The sequence below is a fragment of the Anarrhichthys ocellatus genome, unplaced genomic scaffold (genome assembly GCF_004355925.1).
Source record: "Anarrhichthys ocellatus isolate YVR2014 unplaced genomic scaffold, GSC_Weel_1.0 scaffold1, whole genome shotgun sequence".
Lineage (NCBI taxonomy): Eukaryota > Metazoa > Chordata > Actinopteri > Perciformes > Anarhichadidae > Anarrhichthys > Anarrhichthys ocellatus.
In genome coordinates, this window is record NW_022280031.1 from 4,920,723 (window position 1) to 4,941,181 (window position 20,459).

Consider the following 20,459-nt stretch of genomic DNA (forward strand, 5'->3'; position numbering starts at 1 on the left):
GGCTCTGGAGAGGAGAATAGAGGAACATCTGTAAAGACAGAGGCGTAGTGGACAGTGTGTGACAGTCACTGCCACATACTGACTGGTGTGTGTGTGTGTGTGTGTGTGTGTGTGTGTGTGTGTGTGATGGAGAGAGATGCTTAATGTCTGCGGGTGGCGGTTTGATAGAGTCATGTTGTCTTGAAAGATGTGAATTGAACAATTGGCAATTGCTGGCTCCTTCCCCCCCCCCCCCTCCTTTCGCTCAACCAGCTGTGCTGTCTCAGTGGGCACATCACCTCTCTCTGTCAGTGTGAATCTCCCTGGGGTCCATCACCAAGGCTCCTACGTCTGTTTCTTTGGGGAAAGCTACTATTTTTCCACAGTCTGTGAATAGCTCCTAATATATCTCTGGAAGGTGGACCAGCTCTCGTATACACCCGAAGACAACACCTGAATGCTGAGTTTGATGCTTTTAAAGGATTCAGGGAAGAGTCATCACCATGGAAAAACTCAACTTTACAAAACTCAGAGAAAACTTTGGAGGAGCTACAGACAGTTTTCACAATGTAAGAGTTGTTTTTGTGTAGTTGAGTAGTTATGCTGTTACAAGGAATATAAATTGTGATAATTGTATTTGATAATTAAATTAAAAATACTTTCATAATGTCTCTATTATGTAAGTCTGAGGCTGAGGAAAAGGCTGAGAAGTTATTTGAGTCAACAGAATTTAAGTTCAATGTCACAAATAATACATTGATTTGTCGTGACAAATTACAGTCTGGTGAAATTGAATCTATTAGATTAACACGAGCCCTGAGACCTTTAAGAGCCCTCTGGGGTAACTGATATAAATCAGCAGTATCTAAAAAATATTAAAGGATTTCTAGTGTTTTTGAGAATGAACTTATATGTCTTTGGTGAATATGATGGACTCTACTATTACAATATCCCCATTGCATCAACATGTTGCTGAATACAGTGTAGAAAATCCACTGCAACTCAATATCATTTTTGTGTAATTTATTCCTCAATGTGGCAAATTATGTCTGTTAACAGAGAGTAATGCAATACACATTTCAATATCTTATCTTTCACTTAAATTATATCTGAAACAAATTTTGTTTCATTTTTTTCATTATAATGCATATTTAGTCACTGAGAAATGTTAGATATTTAATGCATATATGTTTTTATTTTGATAAAAAAGTAAGTGGTTGTCATTTTCAAAATATAAATGCTTTTCATTACAATTGGTTATTAACATTATCAACAAAGGGTGGGATTATGAGGTTTCTCTGCATGGTACATTCCTCTCTAACATGGATTTATGAGGGATTAAAATACCTGCATAATTCCCTCATCCTCATAATGTATAGTAACAGAGAATAACTACAGCAGACACTAAATCCAATTCATGTTTCTCTGTTGAATTAATGATTAAAAAAGGTTTTAGAGAACTAAATAAACTGAAAATGACAGTGGTGCAACATGATGAAAAATGAGGGCACCCTTACATAATATGTATGAGAATGTACATGTACTAGTGCTTCCTGGGGACAAATCTCACTGGAAACGTTGCTTGCCAATAGCTATCCACCAGAGAAGATTACAGCATCAGTGGATCATTGGCAGGGAGTGAGCACATGTATTTAGGACACAGCATCCTCCACAGACATACGTTTGAAACCTGATTATGATCATCAGCACAAGATAGATACATGCATGGAGAGGTACATTAAAGATACTACAGAGGGAAGAAAAACTGCAAAAGCAACAATTTGATAATGAGGATGTATGAAATTCAGTTTTAGCATTTGCTGTATTTTGTTTAATTAAAATGTACAGTGAACTCATAATATATATTCAGTCAATGCTTTCTGGTTGTTTTTTATAAACTACACAGTGACCGCAGGTCTAACCTGCCTTGGTAAGAGGTTTGCTCTTTGATGGTGCGGTGCAGGGTGACACTGAACACATACTAATCAATGCAGCCACTTCCCCGCAGCTGGGATAAAACAAGCACACTCATTATCTTTCATTTCAAAAGGATGGGGACGGATGGAGGAGAGACAGGGTGTTCGCCATGAATTATTCCTATTGATTATGTCCTTCCCTCACTAGAGAGCATTCCTTCTTAAATATTCTCCCAAATAGTTATTGATTAACTTTCCAATATCTTTAAGGTGTGTATGTGCGTGTTCTCTGGAAGGTTGTGAGGGTGCAATGAAGATCTCTGGATGTTTGTATTTACCAATTATATCAAGCGCTTTTGGTGGGATACATTTTAAGGAATAAAATGGGGATTCAGTACTGTCTGTAATATGTAGTTACTGTATTCAATTATTAATATCAGTTTGGGTACTTGCTCTACAAGTACCAATGAAATGAACAAGCTTAAAGGGGAAGCTCCACCAGCTATACACCAACAGATTAGTTTACTTGTCATGGTTTGTACTACTCAGCCTGGAAAAAAAACCTAAAAAAACTGTATAATGTCTTCTGTGGCTCTGGAGGAGCCTTGTTAGCCCTAATGACATCATAGTGATGTCATCAGGGTTCATTGAAGCCTGCATTAAATCTGGAGTTATAGTTTGAAAGATGGAGACCTTTTAAAGTCAGAGAAGGTCTATTAGTTGCATTGTGGGAAATGTAGGATTCAACATTTTTGGAGATTAAAGCCAAGATATCTTAACTGCTTTGATTTTGAACATTCTTTTAAAATCGGTGTATCATGAGCCCCCTCACGTTCAAGTACAATACTATATTACTTAAGTAATATGCTGGTTGTTAGGAATCTGTTTACATACACGTTAACCATATAAACTCAAAAGAAGATATATTAGTTTTGTGTTCGCTGCTGGTTTCCACTAATTACTGCAGGTTTAAAGAATAAATGTAGTCTTTATTGAACATGATTGGAAATATATGTTAATCTTTTAATGAACTTTATTTTCTCCAACACAGGAGTGAAGATTACTTCATTTGATGTCTTAAGGATTCTTCGGCCTCATTACTGAACAATGAGGGAGTCTGGAATACAGATGTGTACTTTTACTTTGAAACCTTTACTATGAATCATGGAGGAAAACAGTTCATTTCTGAACCCTCAGTACAATGACAGCACCACTGTTTGGGCACCGATGCCCTCAGCTCCCAGCAGACAGCTGGGCACCCTTCCCAACCCGCAGACATGCTTCAAGGACCTGGCAGGGATATTTTTCATGGTGACCCTGAATGTTCTGGCACTTCTTGCCAACACTGCTGTTCTGGTTGTTGTCATAAAAGCCCCCCATCTCAGGAAATTTGTCTTTGTGTGCCACCTGTGTGCAGTGGACCTGCTGTGTGCCATCTTGCTCATGCCCCTTGGGATTGTGTCCAGCTCCCCATACTTTGCTGGTGTGGTGTTGACAGTACTGGAGTGCAAGGTCTACGCCTTCCTCAATGTAATCCTCATGGCTGCCTCTATCTTCACCATCACAGCCATCAGTGTGGAGCGCTACTACTACATCGTCCACCCCATGCGCTATGAGGTCAAGATGACGCTGAAACTGACTGCAGCCGTGATAGTGATGGTGTGGGTGGCCTCTGCCGTGCTGGGGTTGTCCACCGTGTTCGGGTGGCCGTCCTATGGCAGCCTGAGCTCCATCAGTGCCGCACACTGCTCGCTGTACTGGAGCCACAGTGACCACAGACGAGTCTTCTCTGTGTTCTTTTGTGTTATTTGTTTCTGCCTGCCTGCTGTTGTGATTTTTACCGTCTACTGTAATGTGTACAAGGTGGCCCGTGTGGCTGCCCGCCAGCATGGACCCCTGCCCTTGTGGACAAACAGTCAAGTGAAGCATCGCTCTGACTCAATAAACAGCCAGACTACCATCATCACAACCTGCAACGCCCCACGTAGGATTATGCGTGACCGGCCTTTTGGTGGAGGTAAAGCTGCTCTCATGCTGGTGGTTATCGTTGGCCAGTTTCTGATCTGCTGGCTGCCTTACTTCACCTTTCACCTATATCTGATGATAGATGCAACACCCCAAATTCCAGTTGACCTGAAGGAAACAGTCACCTGGCTTGCATACTCCTCCTTTGCTATTAACCCATTTTTTTATGGGCTTCTTAACCGGCAGATCAGGGAGGAACTTTGCAAGCTCAGGCGCTGCTACTCAGCTCGGCCAGTGGAGCTGGCCGTGTCCAGCCATGAGGGCTCAGGCCACGAGAACTTCCTGCAGTTCCTCCATAGGACCAGCTGCACAGTTGAGACACGTGCAAGCTTTGCCACATCCAGTCCCAGAAGCACTCTGGATCAAACAGGGCAGACTGATTTCAGGATACCAGGACAGATCCCTGAAGAGTTCAGTTAGATATACCTCACTGTTGTGCCACAGCATTAGTAGCCTGCAGGACTATCACAGCTACAAAATAACAAGTGACCCAGTACTTAATGACTGTCTGCAATACCTCTGTTAACTGTATCTGCATACAATGAAAGTTAAGATGTAAGAAATTAACTGTTTATGAAATTTGATACACTTTTTTCCTTTTATAAAGATCACACTCAGACACACTACTGGAATAGAAAGCTATGGACACCGTTTATTGAATTATTGTTACTGTATTTGTGTGTAAACTACCGTAAGTTACTAATCTTATAAGGAACACTTTGTTATTACTAGCTACTAAAACAAAGTTACATTTTTTTAAACCACCAATCATTACATATATTTTATGAAAAAGCAATGAACACAAATATCATATTATACTTGAATAGTAAGTCATGACAATATAATCAGTATACAGATCTACAGGTAAATACTTTCTCAAGTGAGCAGTCATTCATTTTTCACAAGTTCTTAAGACTAACTGTTTTTATAGGAGTTATCAACATAGCAGCAATATTCTTTGTACAACTTATTCAGTGTTGTTATGTTGTATTTATGTTGCAGGCAGGAATTCGTGTGAACTTTATTTATTGTACTCTATGAACACATCACGTTTTGTTAAAAAATGTATTGTTTCTCATTGCTTTAAATGTGCAAATAAACACTGGTTACTTTCATAATTTAAGCAGCTCTTAGCTAGTAAGCATTTTATCTTACAGTAAATATTATATGTGCATAGCACATTGGTCTGTAGGCCTTCTAAACAGATTAAATGTGGGCAAGAAAGTTGACTGGCCAGTCCGTCTTATAAATGGGGTTATTTTCACCAATAACTTTGTAGCAGAAAATGATTCACTTCACTCTGTTCACTTCTAATCATTAATCTTCCTTGGGCAGCCTGTAGCGGTGGAGGGGCAGCCAGGTGATCCAACTGTCCCGTAACCACGAGATCAACAGCCAGCCTCTCCATTAAAAGTCACATGTCCTGTCAATTTGTCAAAGTATCCTCAAGCTCACTCTCTGTAAATCGCTTTGGAGGAGTGTGCCAACTAAATGCTCTCAAGTGTAAAAGAGAAATTCTTATCTCTCTCCGATTACAAAAAGCAGTAAAAAGAGCCATCTGCATTAGCAACATGAGATTTTCATGCATGTGCACGTTTTCTGTGTATGTTTGACATCGTGTTACTGTGCAGACTCTCTGGGTCCTGACCTCCATGTGTCCATTTATGAAAAGCCTGTGACTAAGACTGAACCCAGTTACCACGTGATTATAGAAGGAGATAATGCCATTTCATAACAGGTGAAGTGGTTGTCTCTAATACCCTCTTAATATGTGTAAACTGGCAGATCAACAACTATTTATATTTAGAATCATTTATCTATGACGACAACCTGTCAAACACTGTGAACATTAAATAATGGTACGTTTGTTCTTGTTAAACTAGTTTAATTATTAATACTATTCACTCAATAGTAGGCAGTTAGATGATGATGTGCTGATGTATCTGTGGTGAATATTTTGCAGCTCTACACAGATGAGACTTAAGGGATCTCATCGGATAGACACGCTGATGAATGTCGACAAATGAAGAGAGTACGCTGAGCTAAAGTTTTACCAACCCTGTAAACACCATCAACTTAGAGATATAAACATAAATCATGTAAACATGTAAAAATAACAGACACACACACACAAACTGAAATCCTGAAACACAAGTATTTTATAGATACCCGGAAATGTTAAAAGCTAGATAACAGAGTTCCATTTAATGGTTCCTGGCTGTAAACACATTTACGTATGTGCTGCAGAGTTTACTGTAACAAGTACAGTCAAATATAGTCATCAAAGCTAACATAATAAAACAAGAAACCAGCAGTGATTTACACCTGCATGGAGGTTTGTTATACATAAACAGAGGCTGTGCACATATACAATTACCTCCCCCCCCCCCCCCCCCCCACACACACAGACACACACACACACTTACATGTCATCATTGTCACCACAATCATATAAAGAAGATGTGTATTTTTCTGTTTTTCTATGCTGCTCTTCCACTTCATCAACTCTTAAATGTTTTGTTTACCAACTTCATTATAAATTTATGCTGCGCACGCAAAACTTTATTGAAACCCGCAGAGCTTCATTTTTAATTGTTGTAAAGTTCCAAAACTTTGCAAAGATACCAAATATGTCTGGCTGATTTTTGAGGGTAATGTGTATAAAAGGATACAAACAACATATAGAATATCTTTATTTAATGGACTGGATATCCTCAATCGCATTGATCAAGTTTTTGCCCCTTCTTTTCTCAGAAAGAGAATAAAACACTGTACTTAAGTTACTAATCTTTTGAATATGATGTACTGTATGTAATGCAATGATACGAAAAAATAAAAATCCAGCTCAAAGAGCTGACTGCCTGTTTTATCCCCCAGCTTCCAAAGTGTGCGATTCGGTCTAATGAATATTTGAGCCTGAGCAGTCTTCATAAGTTGCTAATTAAAGTGAAGGACCTCCCATCTCAGTGGCGGCTTTTATTAAATCAAGACAATCAAATTGGCTGTACACCTCTTTCAAAAGCATAATCATTGTAGATCAAACACGAGTCCACTCTCTATAGAAAATGAGAATTAATGGCTTAGGCTCAGCCGAGTGGGGTTTGTTATTTGTCTGTCCTCAATGGTAAATCTGAAAAGACCCAATGTTCTTCTGTGTGCTGCACCCTGTGCTGTCTGTTTGACAGTGATTAAGAGAGACCACTCCTGAAGAATCAAAGGGAGGAGGTGTGATTGATGGTGCTGTACAACAGAGTGAAGCACATTATTTCATCAGACCTTCCAGACACAGCACGACTTCCCTCAGAACTGCATGTACACATATAACATGACATCTGCCCACCATCTTTATCGAGCTTCACGCAGCAGAACCTCGTGTTCAGTGCACTCAGGTCCCAAAAACTAATTAAGGGCCCAAAGCCATTATGAGACACGTGTACATATCACAGGCCCTCTGAAAAACACTCTTCAAAGGAATATGACATGTTGGGAAATACGCTCAACAACACTCTCATGTCTATCTGTTGATTATGAAGCTTTAGCCAGCAACTAAAATGTTAGAAGAATAATTGCTGGCTGTAGCTTCATGTTCAATTGACAGGTGAAAGATGAATCTGTCCTCTCATCTAACTCTCAGCAAGCAAGCGAATAAGCTTATTTCCCCAAATGTTGAGCTATTTCTTTTTTTATTTCGTGATGAATAATTGATACTTTGTCAAAGGGAATGTGTGTATATATATATATCTGACCCAATGAAGCTTTATATCCTTAATTGTTCTTTTCCTTTTTCCATTGTGTGGCAAATGTTAGCACACACATACTGTGACAAATTGTGTTTTTTTACTACATCCAATTTTGTTGGTTGTTTGGCATTTAAGGGGTATTTTGTGCAGATAATCCAGTGTTAAAAAAATAAATAAGTTTTCACAGTTTTTTTTTTCTTTTGGTGTCAGATGGGAAGCACCGAATACATAATTGCATTGTTAAATAGACGTGACAAATAATCAGTCTGACCTATTGTACTGAAAGCAGCTGGACTGACAGGTGCTGAGCCGGAACACTGTCTGACCTCCCTCATGCCCCAAATAAGCTGCTTCTGTCTGAACAGAGGGTTTGAACTGTGGTTGGAGTTAAATTCATGTCATCATATATAATGTAATATATAATCATATGAATATGATTAACATCTATCTGTACATGTTGTGCCTTATGATACAAAATATCCTATATTAATAATAAAATGAATAAACATTGCATTCATATTTTGTCTTAAATAAAGGGCCCTCATAGCGATTTCGGTTTATTGTCACATTATGTGCTGTAACGCTGAGGTCATGAGAGGGTCACAGGCCACAAATGTTGAAGAAAAACCTGTCTTCTAAATCAGCTTCATAATATGACAAATTCAATAAGTTATTTTTCTTTCTTTTTTACCATTAAGCTCTTTAATTGTTGACTTTTTTGACAATTTATAGGCTTTTTCATGGGCTGTAACACAACATACAAATAGGTGTTCATGATATTTATATAAGGAGCCAGAATTATTGAGTCTAAGAGGCTGAAATGTTTTCAATATCCCGGATGTCTGGATATATATCTTGATCCCCGCTAAATGGGACATCTTTGGGTAATCCGGAACCACAGGGTACAATGCGCAAGAAAATGTGTCTTTCTCTTCTCTTTTTAGTTCTTCTCCATCTCCCTATCTCTATACTCACACAGACACACACACACACACACACACACACACACATGAACTCACACTCTCCGCTGACCTCACCTGTGCAGCCACGGTCACAAACAAACCCCATCTGGTGAGGTGTGCAGTCCATTAGCATACCATCGTCTCCGGCACAGACACAGGAAGCTCTCTGTCATCAATACACAGTGTTCTCTCTCTGTCTTCATCCAGCAGGCAGAAATGATCATTACCATAGAGACTGTGTTTATTGTAGCTAGTGGATCTGGGAGCGCAGCAGCTCACTTATGCTCAACTCTGAACAGATGTACAGTTTGTTATGTACTTGGTAGTTTGTTTTGTGTTATGTACAGTAACTGTTCTTTTTAATTGGGTAAAATTTCCATTTTTTTGCTTCTCTTAGTATAAAAGTCAAACTCTTGGATCCATATCTTTTAAGGTTCATGTAGCATATAATCAATCAACATCATTTTATTCTTGAAGGACACTTGAGTTTTGCAGATGGATAGGAGTTACTTTGTATATTTACATTATTTGATCAGATTATCACATTGCCAGCTGCTGTACTGGTTCATTATGTGGGGAAGGTGATGATGCGAGCAGTGTGAGATGGCCTTGTGATGAAGGTCTGGTGGTAGCTGAGCGATAAGGTCTAACCCTGAGGATTCATAGCTGACCTATTAATAGCAGAGAGGATGACTGGTTAATGGGTCCAAAGGTTGTTAGAGGCGAAAGTTTTTTCTTCTTCTTAAAAGCATGCTGCGAAACATGCTTTACACTAGACAGAGTGTGCAGAGACCTGAGAATGCTCTTCATACTCAGCCGAGGAGGATATTGAGATAACATGCAATATATCGGATTGATGCTTTTGTTGAAATTGAACAGGCAAACAAAGGCAGTGAAGGATGTAAAGGAACAATTATCTGTTTTATGTTGGGGACAGTATGAAAATGATCCACAAAAAAAGGATTTTAGCCATAAAACGCATTTTTTTGTTTTCAAAGTCAAGCTAATGGGATCAAAAGTCAGTTTTGAGAAACAGTACAGACATGGATTTCTTTCGTTAGGGATTGAACGTTTTAAATATCTACAGAGAGCATGTTATTTTTCACAAGCCTTCAGTGGCTCATACCTTCACTTTATTCTGCATCTGTATACAGAGAAACAGCACCGTTTAAAGTTAAATGCCTAAATAAAAAACAGAAAGTTAGATGTATAGTTTATATAAAGTGACAGTGACAAATATTGGTTTAAAAATTAATTCAGATTCTTGAGAAAATGAATCTTACTTGCATACTTGTAGTTGCTCTAAAGAAGACAATTATTTTCCTCTACACCTCGACTTCTCTGAAGTTACATGAGGCTTAAAAATGAATGAAATCAGTAAGTAAAGGACTAGAATTAGTAATGCAAGTATATTATATCACTAAATATTCCAGTTAGAAGTTTCTAAACTTGTACTCTATCTTTGCTCTCATGCAAGCAGAGTTGTCTCATGTTGTCTGTGTATGTGTGTGCGTGATTGCGCATTCCCAGTAGGGTGTATCGGTGTATACAGAGCCATGCAAGATTACAGTATTTATATCCCACCCTGTCCTTCCTATCCCTCCCACAGCATAGAAAATGATCTTCACTTGAAAGACCATCTGCAAATACCATCCAGGGCACCGTAACGTTCCCAATATAACCACACATCCCAGCCAGCTGAGGGGTCCGGTCAGCGGCCTCAGTCTGAGCTGTACGGTTAGTGACAAGCACTCTGCTCTCTGGATTGTGTTTTCTTCACGTGTTTGGATAAACACCATGATAAAAGGGGACGATTCAAATGAAGTAGAAATTGATTTGGAGGACTCTACTGACTCTGATGAATTTGATAATGGTGAGGAACCTGAAACTCTCTGGAGGGCCGATCGTTCCGTGGAAGAAGACGAAGACATTCATACGTCCACACTGGTGGAAATCAGTGATACCAAGCCTCTGATAACTGTCCGGGACCCCCGTGGTATCAATGACTGTCTCAAGGTATTGCATTCTCATGCAGGACTTCTAATCAACATTGTTTTATGGATCCTTTGTGCATTTGTCACATGCAGTGAATTAGCTCATAAAAAATACACTAAATCATTGCCATGTAAAACCAAGATACTGTTTGGCTGATTGCACTGCCCTCCTGTGGATGAAATTCATTATCGACGGTGAATCAAGTCCAACAGCAACACAAATTGTTGATTCATCGCTGTATCATCAGCACCATTTTGTTTTTGTGTCTCCAGGTGACGTTTGAGGATGTGATTGCTGAGCCGGTGTCAGTGCGCAGTGGGGACAGAGTGTGGTTCTGGAGCAATGCCCTGTTTGAGGTGTCTAGGGTTTGGATCTACAGGATAGTGACAGTGCTTCTGGCCATTCCCATTTCAATTATCTCTGGTCTCCTCTTTGCCATCCTCAGCTGCTTCCACATCTGGTAGGTTTAGCTATTGCCTGGTTGTTTCTGTAAATATAAGGGAACAGCATATTCTCACCTACTTCATCTCTGAAATTTCTGCCTTCACCCAATAACTTGAAGGTTGATCAAAGTATATTTGTGGCACTCACATCCCGAAATGCTAACACCAGCATGCTAACACTCTCTCTAACACCAGGTTAACATGCTGATGTTTAGAAGTTATAATGCTTACCTTGTTCACTATCTTAGTTTAGCAAGTTAGTATACTGTTATTTTCTTATCAGCACTAAACACAAAGTACATGAGACTGGTGGAAATGTCCTTAGTTTAACAAGTATTTACAGGATCCAGTTTTTGTTTAGCTTTGACACCCATACAAGGAAGTTAAAAGGTAAAAAGAGTTTTTGATTTAATAAGAATGATTTCAAATATATGGTAAAGTAGTGATTGCTCATAACGTGACTAGGTGTGTTTTAACATCTAATCAGTAATACCAACTGGTTTGATACAAACAAAACAGTTATGAAACAATGCTAAGTTGAGTGAATGAGTAGTTTTGGAAAACATAAGAATACAGTAAGTAAAGTGTAATGTTGATTTAACGAAGTCTATTAAGGGACATAATGGTAGTATGCTCTGCTGTGGAAAAAGAATAACTGTGAATTGGCTGGAAATAACAAAGAAGGTTTCATATCCTGATTCAAGTTAAGAAATAATCAAGTTATAAGTATAAAATCCCCATGGGTTTTGGGGGAAGTAAAATAATGTATTCTTAGTAATTCTTGTGTTTCTTGACAGGTTCGTTGGTCCTTGTAGCCACTGCATCCTCATTGGGGCATGCTGGCTGCAGAGCCTATGGAGCATTGTGCTGGGCATCATTGTGCGCCCCTTCCTCACGAGTGCAGGGAGATGCTGTGGAGGCTTCAGCATTCACCTGGCCAAAGAATGAGACTGACACATCCAGACTGCAATTGTTCATTATGACTGGTGTTCTAGTGGACTGAGCCGAAGTGGGCAAAATGTTTATAATTTCATGTTTTCCACGGTTAAGGAGCATTTGATCAAAGTTCAATGGCATCTGATGGTCCTTTTTAATGATTATAGACAACCTTTGACATGTTTAAACAATAATTTGGACCTGTCACAGTCACAGAAGGTGATGTTATTCTTGATTTTATCGATTGGGTTGGTGAAACCAAAAAAAGGATCAGAGTTCCTAACATCTGAGATCCGAGTCAGACAATGGAGTCTCTAAATTTAACTTCTGTTCCAGTGATTGACTTAAAGAAAACGAGAATAATGAAAGTAACCATTTTCTCACACTGATACAGTCGGGTTACGACTTTGTGAGATGTCGTGAATTTGAAATCATTTCAGCATAGTTTGTTATACAAATGAATTGTCGTATCATCTTTATGTCCTAATACTTGGGGCTGGGTTTATTTTGTTACATTTTTAAACTGCAGTTTAGAGTTCAAGATAGTTTAAACTACTAGAGTCTAATTTTAATTATATAAGTTACTTATTTCAAACCAAAGAATATTTGGTTCAATCGAAAAAATAGAAGCACTTAGATGTATTCTTAAGGGAGGAAATGGCAATAAAATATATGGAAAAGTCATTAATGAACCACGTTATACTCATCATTGTGATTCAGGTATTTAAACCATGGTCTGTTACTCCACTACTAAATGGATAATATAAAGGTCAGCAGGATAGAGCAGATGCTGAGCTTTTACAATTGAATGACCTTTGTAGATTTATTCATGCTATTGTTATAAGCTTAAAAGCAAACGCTCTTCCTACGTTTATTACTTTATATAGGTAACATCTGAGTATTTAGGACTTTTTGTCCCTTTGTGGATGTGGATAGAAATGAATCAAACATGCTATATGATCTCACTATAAATCATGCAATCATGTATTATTGTGCAGTTTTGGCACATTCCTAGGGCAGCGTGAATTGGGAAAGGAGGCTGCTTCCCTTTTTGAGCTTTAAGCTCAAAGTTACATTGGAAGTTGTCACACTTGTACAAACCAATAGACAATGCTATAGTGTGTGAGTGGTACCCTATACTTGATGTGGTATATCAGCAGTGCCGCCTATATCTCTGACAGTGTGAGGTAGTCATTGCTGACAGCTGCCTGCTGGCATTCCTGGATCAGAAAAACCCTGAGTGGCATTTCAGTCTATAAACTGCCACTCCCCTCCCATGCCCTCCGTGGCTCTGACTGCAGCCACACACCCGACCTCTCATCTTGAAACTACAGCCTGCTCAGAGAGCAGGACCATGACTGAAATGGTCAGCCAGGAGCATATCAGTATCTGATCCAGATACTGATATGCTCCATATGGTGAGTATAAACAGTTGGCATGTTGCTTCAAATGTACAGCAAAAGAAACTCAGCAGAGGAACAACACTATTTGTTGGAGTAATTAAAAGTAGCCACAAGGGGGAACTATTATTCAAGGTTGATCCCACATAGATAAAATGAGCTTCAATGTGCCTAAAAGCTCAGGCTGCACTGATTACCACCAACCACCTAGAAAAGACGAGATGGAGTTGATAAAACATGTAGACACACACAAGGAGCAGTGGAAACAATTTACAAAGTGATTTTTATATTATATCATAAAGGGCAAACACTGTTTGATCTGCAGCAAAGAACAGGCTGCTGAAAACAATAAAACCAGCCCACTTGTTGTAAAATTCATTCCTTATGGATTTAGCTTTTGATGATGATTTTTTTGTTTTGTTGTTACAGTGGAGATATTTGGATGACGCAAAACCTCAAGAGGGGTATTATATAAATAACCTTAATATCATTCATGCGTATCAACATTTAGATTTAAAAACCGATATAATATAATAATAAAATAAAATGCTTGTACACAAAGTAATTCTCTCTTAAAGGTGTAAACAAGTATAGTAGTAACTTTGGTTGGTGTTGGATAAATATATTTTTGTAAGACTCACTGACTTAAAATGCAGTAAGGTATTGACTGAAAAGAATGTACTTGTGCAACATTAATATACTTATTGTGATAATTACTTGTCTTTTAAGGTTAAATTAGAAAAACAACTATTAGAACAAGACTTACAAACAACTTTTAAAATGCTCATTGACAGGATATATCTTCAAATGCTCAAGCCGACAGGGTAAGATAAATGATTTGCAGGTGCAGGGAGTCCAAAATGAAAGTGGTGTTTTGAGAAATCCAAGGGCATCAGTGAAGATCTGCACAGGAGTTTTATATTGTTTCTCTAACCCAAGAAAAAAAAGAAAAGAAAAGAAAAGTAGCTATGGCCACTGCAGTGCCGCTGCAGATGATTAAATGCCTGAAATGGGGGATTTGCATGATAGCCGGATTGCACGATTACAGGAAGCTTGGATGGTTATCAGCTGGCTCTTCAGTGTCCCAGTCCCCCTGTGCTGGATGTGTGTGTGAGGCTCCTCTGGCTGCTGGTGTTGTTGATGACGCAAGTGGAGGACTTGCTCTGGTGCCTGCACTGTCGATCACAGCTGCAGGAGGAGGCTGGCAGGTACTGTCTACAGCAACAGGAGAAGCACTGCATCAGGTCATGAAACAGGTGACCAGCAAAGAACATGTAGATCCAGGGGTTACAGCAGCTGTTGAGACTGGCCAGCAACATGGCGATGATGAATGCCATGTCTAAGGAGAGAGACAGAGAAGATCATGCGATTGATATTTTTGGTGAATATTAATTCTTACAGTGTAAATCTTTGAGTGTAGTTTATTTTGAGTCAATCCCACGTACACTATATTTTCTCATTAATACACTAAATCCAAGGCTGAAAATCGTCCCACAAAAATACAAGATTTGGACTATAACGTGAATTTTGGTCTTTTCATGTGATATGTTGACAAGGGGAAAAAGCATATAGTATTTCCAACCATATCCTTTAAATAACCCTTGTGTATGACAATATGGCCAGGGTGCACTCTGCGTCTCACCCAGTGCATGCTGGGATAGGCTCTAACCCCCTCCTACCCTGAATGGGATTAGCAATTCCGAAAAGTAAATGATGGATCTTTAAAGAGCCTCTAAAGTAGAATGTTTTTTTTCCATTCCAGTACGATGTAATCACCTGTGGGCTTCAGTCCAAATTCAGTAAGTGTGTGCGTGTGTACGTGTATGCTTGCACTTTTAAGAGTTTTAGACAGCATTATAGCTGTAGGGATGGTCTCAACAAATATTGGATCCGTTTGGACATTCATGGTCCCATCTGAGGACGAATAACAATAACTTTGAACCCCTAACTTTTCATCTATAGCACCATCATCAGGTCAATATTTTAATTTGTCCAATATTTTGGTTTATAACCCTAGCCTCGGCTGCATTTAATATGTCGTGGTAATTAGCATATGTTAGCGTGCTAACAGGCTAAGCCTCTAGCATGGCTATAAGCTCTTGTTAAAAATGTATATTAACATAACATTAAACAATAAGATGCCACAAGCCAAACACCTCAACTGGACAGCTTTGGACTCTGGATTTCATTTCTTCTAAATATCAGTCCTTGTGCACGCCAGATGCTCTTGCATTGCACATCGTTTACAGAGAAAAATATGAACTGACATGCTGAAGCATATCAGACAACACAAAAAACATTTGGGATTATCCCTGAAAAAATATGGAAGGTTGATCGATCCCACACAAATAGGATTTTAAGCTGCCTGACGCAAATATGATGAATGGCTTCATTTGTCCAGGATGGAAAAATATACCAGACTTTTCTCATTCATTTAAGTGATTCAATTTCTTATCTATAGAGGCACAGAGCGCATTGATGGAGCCCCCTATTTGAAAACTTCCATGTCTTTTTGTTCTCTAATCCTTAATAGGGTTAATAGGAGATTTAGTGTGTGTTGTCCTCTTCTCTTCTCAAGTGAACTGCCGAACCTGTTCTGTTCATGGTCCTCTGACTCTAGGTACTTTGCTTTATTGTGACCAAATGGCACGTCAAAACTGTGAGAAGTGTTCAACAGATAAGTTAAACCCCGTCCAGAGTTATGATATATTGGTGGTATGAGGAGCACAGTACTCTTATGGGTTACCAAATGACTGACAGATGAAACTTTTTTATTTTTGCTCTGGTATAGTTCACTTTGACCTAAAGTACATTCACCACTTTCTTGTGCTGCCAGAAGTGAAAGAAAAACATTCATCTTGGCTGCTTTTCTGTAATTGTAAGTGCAGCTCTTCTGAGATTGATGTTGGAAAAATGGAAATAGGGGGATGTTGATTTCAAAAGGAGGACTGTAGGGATATTGCCATAATTTGTTTGATAAAGAATACGCACAAAGATAACTCTGAGTATAAAAAGTTAAACAAACATTCCATGAGTGCAAAAATGAAGCTTCTCCTTTGAGCAGCCCTCAGCAATAGGAAAACTCACCTACATGAAGTATTAACCTGAGTGACATTACTCTACATTACATTAAGAGAATGCAATAACGTAAAGATGAACAAAAAGTCTGCAACATGAAAACGACTTATCCCCAAATTTTGTGATTTCAAAGCTTTCAACTGAAGAATTTTCCTTTATCAGTTTATCAGATGATTCACCTTCTTCCGCTGACATTCCGCTGACATTTGAGAAGCTGACATTTGGGAAATACAAGTTTTTCACAAGACATTTACAAGGAGTTCACTATTTCATAGTTCAACATTTCTACTTCAGTATGAATGTGAAATTAATGGACATTTTTTTGCAATGACATGTTAAGCATGGCTTTGGAACTTTTTTGCAAAATAACATGTTTGACATTCACAAACATAAATAGCCTAAAATTAAAGCATAGTGGTTGAGTCCATCCAAACAATATGAGGGTCCCTATGACAACATCCACTTCTGCATGCGTTCTTGGTTTTAATGTGTTTATTTTCTTAATTTGTACAAAACTATTTTGAAGCAGCCTATAGATTAGCTTGGCTAAATCGGGCCTATTTGAGAAATATCTTAATATCTTAACACTTATGCAATTTTGCTCCGATAACACCACTTGAAAGGTTACGGGGCATATCTGCTCCTCTGCTCTTGTCCCCTTTAATGGCAAACTCAAAAGATATGAGGGGTAAATCAGAACAAACTGTGCAGTTAAATGGTAAATGTAAACCACCACTGGGAAAAGAGAGTGAAACTCTTTGATGTCCTGGTACATTTACTCTCCCAGTGGCTCCGAGGACTGTCTCTGAACTGATAACCACTCCCATTCATCTGTGCTCACTCAAGTCTATTGTGCTGCCTTGGAAGTGAAGTGGATTGTTTCTGAATTCCCAGAGATATTTTCTGAAGTGGATATTTGCATGCATGAGACACTGAAATATTGTAGAGAAACAGATTTGCATCATATGGTTTATGGGCAATACATTTACCGATATTAATCTTGTATAAAGATAACTTCTCATGTCACTGAGTACTTGGCACACTGCTGTAAGTGGGTAATATCTTCATTAAATCAAGAACTGCATCTGTATTGTTAAAGAAAAGAATAAAACACGGAGAATGCCTTTACCTTCTCTTGGTGCAGCAGGATCCCATGCAGACCACATCTGGACAAAGAAGAAGGGAGTCCAGCACACAATGTAGGCAAGGACCACAACAAATGTCATTTTCACTGTGCGGATCTTTGCTTTTGAAATGAGCCTCACGCTGCTCACACGACAGAGGGGTTGCGCGCCTTTGGAGGGCCTCTGAGTGAGAGCCACGAAGTGGTCCTTTCTGGTTTTCAAATTGAAATTCTGCCATATTTTAAAACAAATCAAACCATAGCAGATGCTTAAAATTGCCACAGGGAAAATGTAAATGCTGAGACTCATCCATGTGATGTATGCTTTGGCTCCCCATGGCTGTATGAAGTCTCCCCAGCAGTCATACACACCGTTACCGACATCCCTCAGAGAAAATATGCACGCTTGAGGTGTGCTGAATATCAGACTGAGCATCCACGAAGCGACCACATAGAAGCGATCCTTTCTCTTGTGCACGGAACGAAGTGGCTGGCAGATTGCTAAGCACCTGTCGATGGACATCAAGACAAGCATGTAGGTAGATGCAAACATACCCACGACCTGGAGGTATTTGACCAGCCTGCACAACAAATCAGGCCCGTAGAAGCGAAATGTGATATCCCAAATGAGTTGTGGTAAGACCTGAAAGATTGCAACGACAAGGTCTGCGATGCTCAGGTGCTTCATGAAGTAATACATCCGAGACTGGCTGTGCTTGGTGGTGGGGATGGCCCACAGGACGCACAGGTTGCCGGTCAGAGCGAGCAGCAGCACCAGGACCAGGACGGTAACTTCAACTTTGGCCACTTCTTCATTTCGTTTCAAAGGATTCACTGTGGTGTTTCCTAAATTGCTGTAATTTGTCATTGAGTTGCTCCAGGAAACATTCGGCTCCCAACTATTCGGCTCGCGTAAAAAGGCCTCCATCGTGCGCAAAAGCGCCACTTCAGCGCGGTCAGCGATCACATCACAAAAAAGAATAGCACCGCTATCCGCTGGTAGTGTAGTTTCCCTTCGCAGTTTACTGTCAGCTCACTCTGTTAAGGTTGGTTTTGTGAGTTTCCCTCAGGTTAAATTGCAGTATAATCCAAAAGTCAGCGCTCTCTCTGCAGAGGAACATATTGTAACACTTATTGAAAATTACAAAACTATTTACTATTACAAAAATAATATGACCTCATAACCACACACAAGTGATTTTGTTAAAAGCAAAGCCTACCTTTCTAGAGATCCTTTGCACGGTCATTTTGGGATCCTGGAGCACCGCAGTCCTCACCACTTTCTGCGCACAGATTGATATCTGGTTTGTAGAAACTCCAAAGGATGTCCTACTAATGTCAGTAACCCCCTCCCCTCATCTTTTTTTCTTCTAAAGGAAACTGTCTGGCTTGAGTATGAGCAGACTCTCTCTTTCTCTCTCCCTCTCCCTCCCTGTGTCTTGCTCCCTGCACATTGAGTTTAGGTTTTGACTTTGAGGAGTGAGTGTTTTGTAAAATCAAATGTCCCTTAACAACATTCGGGCGATGCTATCTTGTATTGCGAGTCAATACGTTTAGCATCTACATTATTTGAAGTGATTCAAAAGAAGGAAAATTCCACTCTAAACCTACAGAGTTTTAAAGGGTCACTTGTTTTCCAAAGAAAGCCCCCAATGGAAATTACGTTATCCGGAACAGTGCTTTTGTTGAATATAAGTCTGTGATGCTGTGCTGTAAACAGGTTCTTTGTATGCATTGGATCATTACAGGTGGAGTCAAAAAGCTCCCGTAAGTCATGAAGGGAGGAATCCCAGAGTAAATTGAATACTTATTCAAAATAGTCATCTCTTTTTCAGGCCCATGCAGTACATTGAAGCAAAATGTAATGGGAAATTATGTTATAGTATAGATCGTAATACAGATATCTTGACCACGTATATAAGTTAGGTTATGTTATAGTATCATGTGTAATGTTTAAAGAATGTACTACTCGATGTGAGGAAGTCAGGAGATGATTTTAATTAGTTTAGTATCCAGGTGTCTTGTTATCTTGTACACCGTTTCTTTGTTGGTAAGACGGAGACACAGAGAGACCTTGACTAACAGACATCCTTTGTCTGAAATACTTTTACTCCCCTTTTGACGCATTATCTGAAGTTGTAAAGGCGTGAACCTTTGTGTGCATAAATGATGTTGAATATTGCATTTCGTCGAAGAATGTTTCACGCAGTCTACTGAATACGTGGTTGCTGTGCTTTCTTCCCTCTTGCGCAAGAGAATAAATGGAAAAAGACAACTTTGAATCTTCTGATGACTTCATTATTGATTTGAGAACATAAACTCTCTCCTCCCGATTAACCTAGAAATTTTCCACCACAAATATCATTCAAAAAACTAAAACAGCCATCCAAAATGTTCATTTTTGTTTAAATGTCAGATATATTGCTTTTGAATTAAACTCTTTATTTATTCACTCAATCTAAAGTAATCATTTCATTGTTTTTCATAACATTTTCACAATAACCTGATCGTACTTGCCTTCTGAACAGAATAAAGACCCTTCCCTGCATATGTTTCTGAAACTGACATAATGTAAATAAATCATTATTATAATATCTCCTCATTAAATGTTAACCTATTTCTTATTATGCTCAGCAACATAGAGGCAGGTGACTTTTGCTTTTGCTTGAGTAACATGGATTATTGTTCTCAATCATAACATGAACATGTGAACATCACATGTACAGTATATAATGCTTGTTCCTTTTGGTTTATTCACACTCAGTTGAACACTTGCAGGTGCTGTATTGGCAGCCATTTGTTCAGCTGAATAGCCCTTGTTGATGCCTTGTTAGATTTGTGCTAGATACAATCTGACCAGAC

At 39.1% G+C, this 20,459-nt stretch overlaps 3 protein-coding genes across 3 annotated transcripts; 2 read left to right on the plus strand and 1 right to left on the minus strand.

The window, feature by feature from the left end:
• Positions 1-281: 281 nt before the first annotated feature.
• LOC116386256 (probable G-protein coupled receptor) lies at positions 282-6,267 on the plus strand. The gene is made up of 2 exons (XM_031852331.1): positions 282-548; positions 2,947-6,267. Exon 2 carries the CDS (start codon positions 3,060-3,062, stop codon positions 4,338-4,340), a length of 1,281 nt encoding a protein of 426 aa, XP_031708191.1. The 5' UTR covers positions 282-548; positions 2,947-3,059; the 3' UTR covers positions 4,341-6,267.
• Positions 6,268-10,287: 4,020 nt separating this feature from the next.
• cav4a (caveolin 4a) lies at positions 10,288-12,680 on the plus strand. The gene is made up of 3 exons (XM_031853073.1): positions 10,288-10,638; positions 10,890-11,077; positions 11,858-12,680. The coding sequence occupies exons 1-3, from the start codon at positions 10,420-10,422 to the stop codon at positions 12,006-12,008; spliced, it is 558 nt and encodes a 185-aa protein (XP_031708933.1). The 5' UTR covers positions 10,288-10,419; the 3' UTR covers positions 12,009-12,680.
• Positions 12,681-14,472: 1,792 nt separating this feature from the next.
• Positions 14,473-18,525, minus strand: oxtrb (oxytocin receptor b). The gene is made up of 2 exons (XM_031847469.1): positions 17,604-18,525; positions 14,473-14,735 (listed from the first exon to the last, which is right to left on the minus strand). Exons 1-2 carry the CDS (start codon positions 18,523-18,525, stop codon positions 14,473-14,475), a joined length of 1,185 nt encoding a protein of 394 aa, XP_031703329.1.
• Between the last annotated feature and the right edge of the window lie 1,934 nt (positions 18,526-20,459).

What these genes read in the sequence shown, in the direction of transcription:
- LOC116386256 (XM_031852331.1), top strand. Translation starts at nt 3,060, where the DNA reads ATGGAGGAAAACAGTTCATTTCTGAACCCTCAGTACAATGACAGCACC.
- oxtrb (XM_031847469.1), bottom strand. Translation starts at nt 18,525, where the DNA reads ATGGAGGCCTTTTTACGCGAGCCGAATAGTTGGGAGCCGAATGTTTCC. An exon ending in TCCTGCTGCACCAAGAGAAG is followed by an intron (nt 14,736 to 17,603) that starts GTAAAGGCATTC and finishes CTCTCTCCTTAG; the next exon opens with ACATGGCATTCATCATCGCC.
- cav4a (XM_031853073.1), top strand. Translation starts at nt 10,420, where the DNA reads ATGATAAAAGGGGACGATTCAAATGAAGTAGAAATTGATTTGGAGGAC. An exon ending in GTATCAATGACTGTCTCAAG is followed by an intron (nt 10,639 to 10,889) that starts GTATTGCATTCT and finishes TTGTGTCTCCAG; the next exon opens with GTGACGTTTGAGGATGTGAT. An exon ending in CTCAGCTGCTTCCACATCTG is followed by an intron (nt 11,078 to 11,857) that starts GTAGGTTTAGCT and finishes GTTTCTTGACAG; the next exon opens with GTTCGTTGGTCCTTGTAGCC.